Source organism: Rutilus rutilus, assembly GCF_951802725.1.
Source record: "Rutilus rutilus genome assembly, chromosome: 19".
NCBI lineage: Eukaryota > Metazoa > Chordata > Actinopteri > Cypriniformes > Leuciscidae > Rutilus > Rutilus rutilus.
Window position 1 is genome coordinate 27,620,674 of NC_140232.1, and position 17,131 is coordinate 27,637,804.

At 38.4% G+C, this 17,131-nt stretch overlaps 1 protein-coding gene across 1 annotated transcript in view; it reads right to left on the bottom strand.

Moving 5' to 3' along the window:
* Nucleotides 1-17,131, bottom strand: part of cacna1ea (calcium channel, voltage-dependent, R type, alpha 1E subunit a) — a gene marked incomplete at its 5' end in the record, with an annotated part of 136,382 nt that overhangs the window by 85,421 nt on the left and 33,830 nt on the right. The window contains 2 exons of the mRNA XM_084388569.1: nt 4,522-4,661; nt 5,178-5,283. Coding sequence (XP_084244695.1) covers nt 4,522-4,661; nt 5,178-5,283 — 246 coding nt within the window. The remainder of the gene's footprint in view (nt 1-4,521; nt 4,662-5,177; nt 5,284-17,131) is intronic.

Below are 17,131 nucleotides of genomic sequence, written 5' to 3' on the forward strand. Positions count from 1 at the left end.
CAAAACTGACAACTAAGACAAGAGAAAAATCAAATAAAGTTTTTATGAATTTTTTTAATAAAATTATAATGAAATAAAAATTCATTTCTAAGAAAAGTTTTTTTCAGAAATCATTTGTTGTGGATTTTTATTTTTCTGCCAATCAAATGAAGGCATAAAACATTAAAACTTTTTTTTTTTTATCAAATAAATCTTGTTTATTTTGTTTACATTATTTTAACTTTATGTACAGCACTTTGGTCAACATGGGGTTGTGTTTAAAAGTGCTTTATAAATAAAAAGAATGAATGAATGAATGAATGAATGTCTCTTAATCGTATGAAATTAAACTTTTATTTTCAAAAATAAAGCTTTAGTAAAAGTTTATTATTTTTGTTTTATTACATTGAGATGTAGCTAAATTCTACTGTACAACAGTAATATATTTCTGTCACAATTTCAAGTTAAACCGAACTTTTGTTTTGACAGGTTGCCGTGAAGACCTTTGAGTTTCTGTGTGTTTATGATATGACGATAATATTTCTCAAATGAAATGGCAAAATGCTGATGAAGTGACTCTCAGAGCGGCTCTGGAGATGAAGTTCACGTGCATATGTCCTCATTCAGTGAAGCGGCAGAAGCTGAAAACACTGCAAGCGTCACAGGTGCTTCAGTGTGTGTGTGTGTGTGTGGTAAATGAAACCGTGTGTCTAAGGCAGGAGTCACCAACCCGTCGATCGCGATCGACAAGTCGATCTTGGAAGCATTTTAAGTCGATCGCGAAGAGTTTTCAAAATCAGAGAAAAACAAAAAAACAATATTTTTATTCATTATTATTTATTAATTTAAAATGCTACTTCAGACCAACCCCTTTTAGATTTGCGCCAGGCGCAAGAGTAATTTATCCCGCCGGGAAAATAGCAACAAAGCCAAGACCCGCCCACAAAGTTACTTGCGCTTTGACACTTGCGTTTCAGATCGTTAAAATAGGGCCCTCTAAGTTAAGATGTTTCTGTAATACAGCCCCTGATGGATAAAATGGCCACGTTCACACAGCAACAGAATACGGCTGTCAGTCCTGTATTTAAGTCCTTAACATGCTTACGTTCTGTCGTAGAAATTTTAAACTGTATATTAAACTAACCATGTTTCTAACATCTAACCTTATTTAACATCTAACAATGGAACAGGATGTACTATACGAAACCAATGGAAAACTTGTGTCTTTGAGTGTGTGCGTGTGTGTGTAAAAATAACAACGTTTGGGAAATGAAACTAGACAGTCTGTTAGAATCTTGTGATTAACAAATGAAGTCAATCATTAAAACAAAGTTTGCTTTACCTAGTGCTAAACAGGGGTTTGCATATGAAGAACCAATCAAATAGTGGGGAAATTATGTAATGCAGCATGACATTTATGCCATACCTCTATACAATAAAAACTGTTGTATTCTTGTGCACTGGGGGATTGTCTCAATGGAATTTGTCTGAGATCCTCCGGCCTTGATTCTTCTTGGGAGAATTTCTCTGAGAACTGCTCGAAGACTCTCCCGGCCGTTATTGAAGCGAATTAATTAAGAGGACATTTGCTGATGTCTGTCTGTTAATTTCTGCAGCGCAGCAGGTCAGTTTAGGGAAGCAAGTAAGTTAGGGTAAGAGACTCGGCCAGTTGTCGACAGAAGACACAAAGAGCTAGAGTATAAAGGTTATTAAGTGTCGATTTGTAGACGCTCGGTATCAGATTTTATTTATTAAGTGTCGATTTGAAGACGCTAGATAGTCAGGGTTTAGGGGAAAAATCCACTACAGTTCACACACAGTTCAGTTATTTACAGGAGTGACAACCACATTCTATAAACAAATTCACATCTGTACATCTTCAGGGCTCTCAACCGGATTCTCGGAAAAGCCACTTTGGTCACTGTCACTAAGGTTACTGGTCAGTGAATATGGGTTTGACTTCCATTGCATGCTCATACAGACAGTATTCAAGATGCTACTGTAATAATAATAAATAATAATAATTTGTTACATTTATATAGCGCTTTTCTGGGTACTCAAAGCGCTTTACATATGGTAGGAGGGAATCTCTTCAACCACCACCAATGTGCAGTATCCACCTGGATTATGCGACGGCAGCCATATTGCACCAGAACGCCCACCACACACCAGCTTACTGGTGGAGAGGAGACGAGTGATGAAGCCAATCAGTATATGGGGATGATTAGGAGGCCATGATGGACAGGGGCCAAGGGGTTCGTTAGGACCCACACAGACCACAGGGTGAGCACCTTGCTGGCCTCACTAATACCTCTTCCAGCAGCAACCTGGCTTTCTCAGGAGGTCTCCCATCCAGGTACTAACCAGGCTCAGCCCTGCTTAGCTTCAGTGGGCAACCAGTCTTGGGCTACAGGGTGATATGGCTGCTGGCTACTGTAAGTTGCTTGCTGTGTAAACAGGACATTTCGAGACTTAACACCGGTAAGTAAATGCGATTGTCAATCTCAAAAACCAACAGTGTGAAAGTAGCCATTAAGTCCCATTTAGTAAGACAAGAGCATTGTGCACTACTTGTAGTCAATTACTTGGCATGCCACTCTTGCAAGTATTCCACAAAAACAACTAAATAATGTCTTGAAATTAATAAATGAAATATAATAACTGCCGTTACCAGTAATAAAATGTATGTCCAAGTCCAGTTTGAATAAAAAAAATTATGTAGTAACAATGATGTCACATGTTTGATGAGCTTTCCATCCTTTTCCTGTTCCCTCTCTATCATTCATTTTCCATTCTTTCTCCTTGTTCTCTGTGCAACTGACTTCATTAAAATCTAATGAGCGATGATGACTCATCTGATAGTACCAGATCTTATAATCTTCACTCAACTCCTAATGAGGGTGCAAGGCTTTGATGAAATACTGCCTCACCATCTCATTTAGACGGAGGAACACAGGATAAGTGCAAGTGAAAGGAACAGAGAAAACTTGAAAAACTGACTGTCTACATCCCCTCTACACACATTAGCAAAATACTACTGACTTTACACCCTTGTTCCATTAGAAAAATTATGTTTTGAACTCTAGTAATCATCCAGCTAATGGGCAACACCTTGCACACAGTTTAACTGTAGTAACATGACATTCAACATTCACACAATTTCAACTCTGACATCATAATTTAAAGATTACCAGATAATTTATGTGGGTGGTGCCAGCATGGAAATCTAACCAAGATGCCAGAGAGTCTGATCACACGCACATATAGACACATCCTGTTGTACAACACAACATTGACATTTAGAAATAAATCATTATATTATTATATAAACATTAGAATTTATAGTTAAAACACTTTTAACATGATTCTATCTGTAAATAAGTGTTTTCTGGACTACTATTCAGCAGCTGCGCAACTTAATCAACATGGACAAAAATTGCATTGCAGCTTGCAGTCTGAATGTGATTAAACATTAACACACAGACAACTGATCTCTCAGTCATCAAATTAATTACACGTCATCTGCCCTTTTGAACCTTATGATTACGAGACCTCAACACTGCTCCTGTGCTGTCTCTAAAATGACAAATTTGTCATGACTTAAACATCACAGATATATTTAAGGGTGTTTGTCTGTGTTGTTATTGCTGTGTGTGCATGTCAGGTGTCAGTAAACAACTAACGAGTTAATGAGAAATAAGGGGTTGAGAGGTTAAAGGCTTTCTCGCGTTTTCTTCCTCTCTTAAACCAGACAAAGATCCAGGGCTCATCAATAATGAATGTGAACTGGAATCATGTGAAATTCTCTAAGAAGCCCATCTCCCTTTGTACTTTAACACTATGACAGTGATTAATATTTCATATGTATCGTTACGTTGCACTGTGTATGTGTGTGTCTGTCTTTTTTTCCCCTCTCACTCCATCCTTTCTCTTTTAGATAGCTCTCTTCTCTGAAAAACAGATGATAAATATTACGGTACAAAGCAAAATGGCCTCTGCCCTTCATCCAAGCTTCTAAATTGTGGTTTACTCTGCAAATGAAAACTTCAGCAGCCTTTCCCTTGAGGAGAGCACTTCTTGACACTGCTGTTTTAACAGCACTAACGCAATATCTGTTCTTGGCGATGGGAGTGTTTTCAAGGTGCTGTTCATTTCTTCACTCAGCCTGGTCTGAAAGTTAACACTCTCAGATGATTCAATCAAGCAGAGTTTGTTGAGGTAAAATGAGGTGAAAGTCCATTGAATTTCAGCAAATCCACAACCTTGTGTTGTGCAACATCTCGCCAATGCAGAAAGTTGCCCACAAGGACACACTCTACACATCTACAGTGCAAATCCAGGAAAACTATCAAAGGGTTCAAACTAATTTTACGAGAAGAAAACTTGATCTACAAGTACATTTGAAATGAAAACCATGCAATGAAATTTGAAACAAATGAAGATGCTTGACCCTGACATGGAAAGTTTTAAATCAGCAAACATGGAAAGTTTTAAATCAGCAAACTCAGCATCATTCAGAAGATAGTAGCACCTGTCACTCACCCACTCAGAACGACAATGAAGTCCATCACGTTCCAGCCGTTCCGCAGGTACGAGCCCTTGTGGAATGCAAATCCCAAAGCAATGACTTTTATTCCAGCTTCTAAGCAAAACATTCCTATGAAGTAGGGCTCTGTTTTTTCCTGAGAAAAGAAAATGGATTGGGTGTGAGACAACAGAAACTACCTACATAAAAAAACTAGAACTCAAACTCGGCCTAAAATAATGCCATCTAGGTTGGGTGCACATCAGATTTTGACACATAGCCAGAATGTTCTATTCAACTAATCTCCAAGAACAGCAATTATTAAGAACCTGGTTTTAATTTAGGTTTTGTTTAGTGAGGTGAGTGTCACTACTTGCCTCTACTTAAACAAGGACTTCTCTAAAATATGTCACTAAAGTAAAACAGTAGGGAAATACTCTTTGAATGGGAATAATTAGCTTGTGAGCAATTCAATGGGGGAAACTACAGTCTGAATAAAGTTGTCAAGAACAAAGAATATGAGGAAGGAAAGAATATGAAAGCACAAGAGAGCTACATTTAGAGTATAACTATGGTCTCTTAGAGTATAACATCTTTCAAATGAAAACAGAAAATCAGTTAAAAATGGAAGACTTGGAGAACAGTATATGTAAGTGAGTAGGTGTGTCCTCACAAGTCTCTTTGACATGGGCGTCTTGTCCTCTCCAGGCAGGTGCTGCTCCAAGGCCAGGACAATGCAGTTGGCGATAATGGTGGCCAGGATCATGTATTCAAACGGAGTTGAGGAGGAAGGTTAAGGAATAGTACATACTTAAGACATCTTGCAACTATTAATGTTTGGTCATTAGTGTACTTACTAACACAACATCCCACTGTTGCTGTGCTCACTGTGCAAAGTTAAACAGCACTATGGTTATAGCGCCACCTAGTAGTCAAGAGTAGAAATGCATTTCCCACAGTAACCGCGGTGGTACCCGTGGCGGTAAAAAACATATTCTGGTTGAGTACCATCTGTACAAGTGCTTAAAAACTTTTCACTTGCCATTAATCATACAAACCATAACAATGAATAATACTATTAAAACCATAGTATTTAATTTGCTCAAGTCTTACTGGTTCATTAGCAAAACAGCCAATGAAATTAAAGGGTCAGAGTGATGGTAGAAAATTATTGCATTAAAAAAATGGTGTACCTTGACTAACAATATAAGTGGTACGAGCTACATACTTGAAAGAAGGAAAAATAGTGTAAATTGATGCAAGAAAAATAAACAATCATAATGCATTATGAAGGAGACCAGAATTCAACTTGAAAATATGACACCTTACATTTTGAAATGGGTGATTTTCAAAATATGATCTTAAATTTCTTTTTACAAATGTAAAAAAAAAAAAAAAAAACTTCAAAAAACAAACAAAGTTTGAATGGAGTCACAGTGAGAACCAATGCATTCCCATTACTTTCAACCCTTTGCTACCCTTTGTCAACCTGATTTACTTGCTCATTTGAAAATAAATGACTCAAAAGAATGATTCACTCACAAATCTGACAGACTGAACCAATATGGCTTGTGAGTTTTAGAAAAATCTGTACTTCCTATCGAAATTTCAAAGACTTGACTACAAAATTTAAAAGTTTTTCATGTATTCAGTGTTCAGTGTTTTTGTGTGTGTGTGTGTGTGTGTGTGTGTGTGTGTGTGTGTGTGTGTGTGTGTGTGTGTGTGTGTGCGTGCGTGTGTGTGTGTGTGTGTGTGTGTGTGTGTGTGTGTGTGTGTGTGTGTGTGTGTGCGTGTGTGTTCAGCGTACAAGACTGCTGATGTAAAATGTGCCAGTATACTGCAGCAGTACATTGCAGGCTGGCACATGCTTTCTCAAACACACAAACTTACATGCCCAAAGAGTGCATGAAGACTGTTGTCATACAATGAAATGAAAGAGAGCAGCTATTTAACTTCAAGTTTACAAGATGTTCTCAGGACCCCTGGTGGTTGTGAGTTCACAGCCAGCCACTGATTTGCATGTGTACAGAAAAATGTTGGATTTTGAAACGTGGCCTCTGCCAATTTCTGCCGGTGTGTGTGGGGATTAAAAAAACAGTAAATAAAAGAGCCCAAATCTGCTTAAGACAAAGAAAGAGAGTTCAGTACAAATATAACAGGCATCTGGAGGAAAGACCTCTGGGGAAATCTCTCTCTCTTATGTGCTTTTCTATCCCTCAGTTTGTGTTAATTAAATTAAACTCAGACTTTGCTGAGTTCCAGTAGCATGATGCTAGTGTCAATATGTTGGCTTTGAACAGTAAAAGCAACATATGTTCTGGTATTGGTGTTCTATAAAATGGACAGTATGTTTAGGTTATTTAAGATGGAAAATAGAGAAGAATAAACTAGTGATAAAACAAATACACAGAGGAAAATTTTAAAATAGGCTGTATTTATGTTTTATGTAAATATATTTTGTCTGCACACTCTGCATGCATAGTTACATGATTTAATATTTAAAAAAAGGTACAATGCCAGAGAGTTGCCAATTTACGCCAGTTTTTCGCTATTCCGCGATCGCTGAATACAACGCAAAATCAACAAAATGTCGCAATTTTTTGCGATCCTGCATAATTCCTAATTTAACCGCAAAATATCACAATAATGAAAAAGACCTCACAAAACATTCAATTATAATCACCCAATTGAAATATCTCTAGTTTAATTACAGTTTCAATGCATTTTTATGTGGATACAGATGTTGCGGGAAAAGGGGAAACTCCTTTTCCTCGATTTACTGAAGCCTATAATGTAAAACGCATTTTGCAGCCTATAATGTAAAATGCATTTTACTCTCAGGGAACTGAGGTTACGATACAGTAGTAACCGAGTAGTTCCCTTTCGAACGGTCACTTCGTATTGCGTAGCTATAGCCTACGCAGTGGGGACGCCATGCAAAACGCTGCACTATAAGTAACTGGTTGCCTACTGCAGCTCAGGACCCCTCAACTCAGGATTTACACAAAGTTCTACAGTATAAATTACTACACCTGCTGTTAATATTACATAGGTCAGGTAGAAAAATTGCCCATAGGTTGTTTTAAAAGTTAATTTGATGAGAATTTGATTAGACCAAAATAAACAAGCTTTATGCATTTTGTTTGTGATTTGTGTCTTGTATGACTATTGTGCATCTGACATACTATTATGGTAAATGTGATGTCCTAATTATAAAATATAAAAATCGCAAATTTTTTCACAAATTTCTGGAAATTACCACCAAAAAATCTGTCATTTTGATCGCAAAAATCACACACAAAAATCGTGAAATCCTGGATGGACTGAAGAGAGAAAGAAAGACTGCAGCCATTACAATCTAAAAGAGCAATAGAGAGACAGAGAGAGAGAGAGAGCGGTCTCCGTGGCAACAGGCTCTCTCCTGTCTGCCATAAGTCAGTGCTCAGAGTTAATATGGTCTCTGAGCCATCAGTGTTCTCTACATGCTGCTGAATGCATTCGCACAATCAATACTGACTACACAAACATCCTTTCACTGTATCCACCATGACACATGATACTCAATTTTTCTTTAGATCAGCTCTTAATAAGTTGAATAGTACTGAATAGTCCATCAACAGGATCACGTACAGTAGGTATCGCTGTTCACAAACATCTAACTTTAGTGACTTTATGAGCAAACTTTCTCTCTCTCTCTTCCATACTCTCTGACTCTATCTCTACATTTTCTACAAAATAGCTGTGCATGTTGTCAGCCTGGAAATCCAGACCCAAATCTGAAAGATTAAGGGTCTGGCATTGAGTAATGAAAATCGCCCAAATCTCACTGCACGCAATTGGATAACACTACGACCAATCACTGTCATGATTGTGCTGTCATTAGTGCTGTCGTCATCTGTTTAGCTCGCCTCTGGCCCGCCTACATCAGATACACCGATGTGATTGGTGCAGCTCGGCTACAAGGGCATAGTTAATGAGCATCATTACTCAATGCCGGAGTGACTCGCTGAGCAAATTCAAACTGTGCTCTTGCGAGAACTCTGAATTTCCAGGGTAGCAAGATGTGGCCTATGAAAGTGTTTTTCAATGAGCAAAAAGAATGAATTGCATTTCAATCCAATAGAAGCTTGGAGCATGAGAGAGAGAAAGTGATTAGGAGAAATACAGAGACAGGAAAAGGTGCATGGAAAGAGAGTGTGAGATACATAAAATTATACCATTCATAACATCACAGACATCATTCTAACACTCTAACACTTCTTTCTTTAGACCAGGGGTCGGCAGCTAAGTTTGTACCTCCATGTCCTGATTATATCAAGGATGCACCGATACCACTTTTTCCAGAACGAGTCCGATACTGATACTGTCATTTTTGGTACTCGCCCATACCGATACCGTAATCGATACCTGTATTTTCACTGCATTTGTCATTTTTAAATGTATTGGTAGAGAAACCAAAAGAATAAATTCGTATTATTTGGCTAAGTTAACTTAGTTGGCTAAGTTATTTTCATGCTTAATAAAGCCTGCTAAAATGCTTTGTATGAACTTCTGTTACTTTCACTGTTCATATTGCTCTATCATATTTTTTCTTTCATTTAACAGTACAGCACATATTTAGAGCTGCTCCAGAAGGGCTCAGTGCTGAGGACTGGGTCAGTGGTACAAACGTTTAGACACAAGTGAAATATCAATTATTTATTCCATTTTGATACTACAACAAAAACTACAGTAATCAATCAAATGTGAAAAAACACTGCATATTCATTACTGTATATAAATTAAATATAGATGGATCTTTTTATTTAGTCAAGAGCAGTGAGTAATTTATTTGTCCTTTGTTTGATTGAACATTAAACAATGTTTGAACATTAAAACACAGCAGCATGTTTATTAGACTGCTGCCCCTTTAAGACCGAACGCACGTACCCCATTTGAATATGAGATATAACCAACTTTGTTTACTAGGATACTTGCCAAGACAGACGTTTTTTACATTATCTTGTGTGAATTCGTCCGTTCAAGCACAAGACGTAAAAGACAATTCAATTATCTGATATGTTGGTTTTCGGGACACGTGCTTTGGATGTTTGTGTTGGAACTTCTTGTATGTGACACTTCTTGGCCTGCAAACTTCCTGTAAGTAATAATGTAGGGAACCACTCCTTATACATAAATCAAGTAACAGTTCAAGTTTTACTTACATATACAATTTAGTTTTAATCCAAATAACACATGCTGAGTGAATGATCAGCAAAATTATTCAACAGAAGTGCGCTCTCTCTCTCTGTCTCTCTCTCTCTCTCTCTCTCTCTCGTCAGTTAACTTTAATAATAAGCTACATGCCTCGGTTTACTTTCTTTGCCATTGACATCCGACTGAACTACAAACTTTCCACTGACGTCTGTGAAAAAGGTATGCGCTCGACCAGCTCACGCTGCGCTGCACGCTCACGTCTGTGCTCACGTCTGTGCCGCTGCGCGCTCAATCCACTGCACATTTTTCTCTTATCAGCTCGCGCACCACAGCTATAGGTGTTCCTATATTTCATTTAATATTCCACTAATAAGATACATTTACTTCATAGACAGCCTTCTTTTTTTATCCCCATTATACTCACTGTTGTCAGTGTTTCTTTGTCTGGTCACAAATGTACAAACGCAGCCTGGTATCGGTTGTTGGTATCGGAGCATTTTTACGAGTACAAGTAAGAGTACATGAGCTCTGTATCGGTGCATCCCTTGAATATATTGTCTGCTATATTTATTATATTTATATATTCTTATTTATTAAATCCAGGCAATTTGTTGATGAAACATTGATTAAAATGAAGATATAATTTATACAAAACGAAATTCACTTTAAAGAAAGGCTTTCTACAAAACGAAACTTAATGAAGTGATCAAAATCATGTCTGACCCACATGTCTCAAATATATTGCGGCATCTTGCAACACATCCCACCTTGCAAAAACACACATATGTGGGAGATGCAGAATGGATAAAAATAACTAAAAGAGGGCTTGAATAAGCCCATTAATGGCATGTTTGAGTCATGCTCTTAACAAACTATGTTTTATTTCCTCTTTCCATATTGTGAATAATAAATGTGTATCATTTTAATTTGCTTGTTACACAATGGAGCCTTTTATTTTAAAGGCAAAATCACTAAAGACGAAGTGATTGTGAGTAACTGTTGCTGTCATGACAGATCTATTTTAGAACCAGCCGCTAGCAAAATAATCTGGCTGCGGGCGCGGGCCAGATATAATTGCTAGCGGGCCAGTATTGGCCCGCGGGCCGCCTGTTGCCGACCCCTGCTTTAGACTAATAAGACCAGGCATGATAAGATCAGGAACATGAATTAGGAAAGCAAAGAGGGTTCATTTGATATTGACTTTAAAAGTCTCATTCCTCAGGTGGTTTTCCAAACCTGATTAAGACAAATGAAGAGGTCCTTAACACCCTCTACCACATCTTCTGTTTCTCCCTCTTCTGTTCACTGGAGGGAGGCATAGTGTCGATTGACAGGATCAATTATTGAGTAAGCATGGGCACGGTGGGGTATTTCCTCTCTCAGCCACACAGTGGGGATCAGAGGAATGAACAGCTGTGGCTTCCACACCGGCCGAGCGGCACAGCGGCCCACTCGCTTCATTAAGCCCTGTCCTTCCCATAGACGCCATCGATCCGCCACAACCAACCTGTCCACCTGACCCCACAACCAAACCGGCCCACTTCAGGAACCATGACGACAAATAATGACATCACCTGATGATCTCCTTCTAATGTGCGTCACTAACAGAGGAAACAACACATGCTTCCACCCATCCTCAACATTCACTGCCTACACACACCCTGACAAACATGTTCTTCCCTAATGACTCCATCTGTAAGTTTTCCAATCCACCAAATGAATGCATTTCTCTCCAGACATATCTCTGTCCCTCCTCCCAGCGCTTCATCAGCCTGAGCTCAAAGCACACGTCAAGCGGCACTTCAAACAAAGCTTTCCTAAATTACCGCTCTCACACACAGGTTGTCGATGCTGCACCACACAGGGCTCGTGAACATGCTGTTTTGCAAACCGGTGTGACCTTTGGTTATTCCACAGGCCTCTGTGTGTGTGCATGTTTGTGTGTACATATGAGGAGAGGTGTGTCTTTTTTCACAAATTCACTCTCTGTTACAATTTCATTTACATTAGATAAATATAATTCAAAATAGCAAAAAAAAAAAAAAAATTATTAAAATTTTAAACTACTTTTTTTTCCCCCATCATACTCGATTTTGCAAAAGGACATTTTGTTGATTGCTTGGTTTTTATTCCTGCTGTGCCTCACCCACTTTTATCTCACTGGTCCAAAATTATTCTCCTCATAAATGTACATGAAACATCAATTATCTTCCAATTGTTTGTGAATGTGAACGTCACTTTCTGCAGTATTTTTGCTGGACAGACTAATCACTTGCCGTGTGACACCTGGTTAGGACACAGAGTAATAACTAATGTTATTGCACAGCAAATGATGTATCCACAACAGGAAATAAAATAATTAATTAATTAAAATCCATTATAAATGCATGAATGATATAACACAAATCCATGTTAACAAGCTTAAGCTTCAATAATCCTTTTCAAAAGCCACTGATTTCAGATATATTTCAAGAGTCCACAATTAGAACTTCCTGCTCTGATCAAATCCCATTATGTATCAAATTAGTAAATCTAAAAAAGGAAAGTTCGTTATTTTAAAGAATCAATTGAGCAAAATTGGGCAGCATCCGATATCACCACATACAAATGCTGACTTTTCCTCAGATACGAATGAACTATGTGTGGGAGACACATGCATCTAAATTGGAGCAAGATGGTATTTTGGTCTGTTCAACTCATGGGGATTCAACTTTTGCTTTGTCAAAGCTAATGTTTTTTTCACTGGGGCAAACTAAAAAAGAGCTTTGATGTAACCTTGAGGAAACCATAACAATGAACAGTATTACCCTGATGACATAATGACTGATCTCATCAGCATCTAGAAAAACACTCAAAAAGAGCTTAACAGAAACATGAGAGATGGTTTGCCCTTGGGGAGGTCACAATGTCTTTGTTTGACAGCGAAATGCACCTAGAAAAGTCTTATTCAACAGCTGTTCCCACATTGTTTGGTTGCATTATAATTATGAGACATGGCAGGGGTTAATACTTTTCCTGCTCTGCCACAGCTGTCATACAGTGCAATCTAATGTAACAAGAACCATTATCATTTAGGATGTATCTGAAATGCATATGTAGGTTTGACAATGAGACCAGACCTGAGCTCTGTTCCAAAACCTAGTGAGCTGCCTACATATAGCTGCCCTCTAAAGCCCTATTCGGACGGGATTAACTTCACAAGGGAAGATGGAGTAATGTAATTTTACCACAGGACGTCTGTAATATTAATGGCCAATTCGCACGGGATAAGATATCTCAGTAAAACAAGCAGAAGTGGGAGGGGTAACTCAAGTGTTTGGCGATTTGCGCATCACCGTCACCCTCCTGTCGTCATATTCGTATTACATTGCTTCCTGATAGTGCACAAACACATATAACCTATATTTATATATAAAAAACTGTTATGTCCGGTCAAACAATGTATTAATTAATTAACTTCAGATTGGATTGTGTTGGTAATAGGCACTTACCTAACGCTAAAAGATGTTTCGTGCCTCTAACAAGTGCTTTCGATCTTCTTTCTGATCTGAATGGTGTGTGGAAAACACTTGAGTTTTGCCACAGACTCGTCCCAGCGTCTAGAAGCATCTCCATACTTGAAAAAACACGGAAAACTACTTTTAAACAGGAAATTACTAAATATTTATGTACATATTTACAGCGGGTCTATTTGCACAGGATTACTATTACCTGAGGTAATTTTTCCAAACCTTTTTACTGAAGGTAAAAGTCGCCGTAATCTTTACTGACATTGTCCGCAATGATTACTTAGATGGCACATTCGGACAGGACTAAAATCACAGAGAACCTCTGGTAATTATTACTTTACCCCACCTCTCCATGTTAAACTAGTCCCGTCTGAATAGGGCTTAAGCAGGACCGGCGAGTGCATTTCTGCCGCTCTAGGCGAAAAACAATTGTGCCGCCCCTAGGGCTGGTCCGAATACCATTTTTTGAGCTTCGAAGCTTCGGTAGTAATGAACATCGAATATTCGAAGCTTCGGAGAGACGGGGCTGAACATATTCTTCTCTCTAATAAAGGCAGTATTCTCTATGTGTCTGTCTGTCTGTTTGCATTTTGATTATTTCGAGAACCGTTCATCCAATCGACTTCACAAGGGAGTGCAGTGTCGCATTTGGTGCAATATAGATAGACATGCGAGACGCGACACATTCAGAATTAATAAACTTTTAGTAAACTACAGAACAGCGCGAGCGGGGCGCCTCACACGGCCAGGGCTTATATGCTTCGAGAACGGACACTGTATTAGTGATATAAAACGCACACACAGGTCTGTTAACTTAATCAATACTTTTAAGGTAGTCTAATATTTTTCTGACTAACAAATTACTGACACAGTAAAGGGTAGATTTAAATAAATAAAAACTAAATTTAAATAAATAAAAACTAAATTTAAATAAAGAAAAAACTAAATTTAAATGAAGAAAAACTAAATTTTAATTAAGAAAAACGAAATTTAAATACAGAAAAGCGAAATTAAGTTAAATTAAAAATGAGATTAATTTAGATTGATAATAACGGTTAAAAAGGCTAATACATTTTGTTTCTATTATTATATTTTCCACAATGTCAAAGCAACGAAGCTTAACCCAAAATATAAGCTCAGGCATGCTTCTGTCCATACAAACTCCGTGGTTCTGTGCTCTAGCCAGAGAATACTCCCGTTGCAGGAACACTTTAGTAGGCCAAGAGGAAGCAAATATATTAGGTTGGGTTCCTTCAATTGTCCATCCTATTAAAATGGCTATAGGCTATATAAAATCATTGTAAAAAAAGAGTATTGTATTTCACCAGATTTTATAGTGTTGAACATATTCAAGCGCGAATGAGAACCGTTTCGAGGGGGATGCCAGGTGTGTTTTTGACTGCATTATAATGATTTCTTAATTCAGAATATGATCAACATTGCGTAGGTGGATGTGATCGGGGAATTTGGCGGTTAAAAGTATAACATTTAAAGCCACTTAAATTAACGAAATGACTCAAATAAAGATTCGTTCATTTTGATGAACGAGATCGAACAACAGAGTCAGTAAAATGATCCGAACTTCCCATCACTCAGTCATGACTCGTGAGAGCAGGGGGCGGGGCGGGGCAGCGGCAGCTCAGCAAATCATAAAGCCTATTTTGTGAATTGTTCATTCCCGGTTGGCACACATTTTGCCGCCCTTACAAAAGTGCCGCTCTAGGCAATTGCCTAGTTCGCCTATATGGACGCGCCGGCCCTGGACTTAAGTCAGCATCCTAAAAATCATGAAACTTCATAAATGACTGATTTGGAATGACTGCATAGGCAGCTTCTCTGCATGCCACACAAATAGTGCTCTTAGTGTTCATTCAACGCTGGACCACGCCAGTGGAATGGAAAAAAAAAGGTCTAGAGACACGTTTTTTATTTAAAAGTTGAATTTCTTTAGAATGCCGTGTCATTCGCTAGATGCTGCAAAAGACACAAGTCGCGAGCGCAACAGTCAAGCATAGAGAAACCAATGGAAAAGTGGTGCAGTGGAAAGGAAAAATGCATTCTGTGAACGGCCCCTAAGACAGACACTCGACTTACAATTGATGTGTGAAGTCTAATAAGCATAAGCACACACAAAAGTAAAATAATTTTAACACAATTAATTTTGATAATGTTGCTAAGTTAATTGTGCATAGAGCCCTGCACGGGCCAAAAACTCCAGCCCTAACCCGGCCCTGGCCCGTGGTGTTCAAGCCCTACCCGGCCCCAACCCGACAACGGCTGCAATTTTTCAGCCCGAACCCGACCCGATCTGAGACCAACATCCTGCCCAGTCATGCCCACAAATATTGAACAGACTGTCCATTAGAGAGCAGCATAAGCATGCAGTAGAGAATATGGCGCTACGGGATCCAACCGCAAAAATAGGTAAATAAACGGCCTACCTTTCTTTGCTTTTAAGTAACTGAAGAACAATGTTCAAAACAATGTTCAAAAATGAAGAACTCTTCGCCAACCGGCTAATGTTAAATAATATAAAAAAAAACAAAAAAAATCCAACTTCTCCCTGATCCTCTGCATGGTCAACTGTCACCTGTTAATGCACTTGAGTGACGTGTGCATATATGCGTGTTGCTTAGGCGATGTATAATATTTATAATATAATAAATATAACAATATTTCATACACACTATGTGGCGTGTGCTCTGCACGAGTCCGACCCGAGCCCAATCTGTAAAAAAAAAGAATGGCCCAAGCCCGGCCCGAATGGGCTTGCAGACCTCTAATTGTGCAATACTCTAATGAGTATATATACGTATATATAAATATATAATAATATAAATATTGGGTAAAATAATATTTTTAATTATACTGAAATACTTTAAGATTTTCAGCATTCTGCATACACAATTAATTTATAATTTATTTATATTTCTGTCACCTTGGAATCTTGGAGATTTTCTCTCACAATTCATTATGGGATTGCCTTCTACCTGAAGGATAAAAGCGATGGTAACCTTAAAAAGCTTGATCAATTGAGGTATCTTAGGAGGCTGCATAATTAAGACGCCTACCTTTTAGAACAGTCTTTATCTCAGTAGCACACTTATGATGCCTTAAAATGTTCCCTGTGTAGGCAGCTTGCTAGGTTTTGGTACAGAGCTCCTACAAGCAATTCCTCAGGTGGGTGTGAACAGCTCTAAAGACATGAAACTCATTACCATTGGCTAATAATGACATCAAATCTGATCCAAAATGAGTCTACGACATACATTTAATTACACTGTTGATTTTTCCTTGTAAAACACTTAAGAATCACTCCCAGAGGGATGTCGTTTTCTCCTTTCTCTAAGGAACAGACTCTAGTTGCATTTATTTTGGGGCAAGGCCAAGTCATTACAGCACCATTAGCAGGGCTTCCATCTCTTCAGCTCCCTGAAGCTCTCAGCTTATGAGTGAGAGATGTGTGACCATATGCTTAAAATCTGCCTAAAGTGGTCACAGACACTGACACTTGCATTATGTCGCAAGTGGGCCATTAGATACACAAAAGAGCCAAGACCAGATAGATGCTATAATTGAATTTAACATGCAGGCACAAACACGAATACTGAGTCACGTTGTTGCAAATGAAAGCAGAAACGCACAAAGGCATATCAATCAACGCACATAAGCACAGCCATGATATCACCGCCCTCAATCGCTCTCCGTCTTTCATCATTAGGCTGCAGAACCGCTTGTAACATTAAGCATGTTACTGTCTTACAAAGGCAACAACCAAATCTTGTCGTCACTTGATTACAGCAAGCACCCAATCTAATTTTATCTCTCCTTCATGACATTCAAAGCAACATGAATGACATTCAACCCAAGTAAAGGATTTGAGTCAAACAAGAGCAGGGAAACACACAGACACGTTATCGAA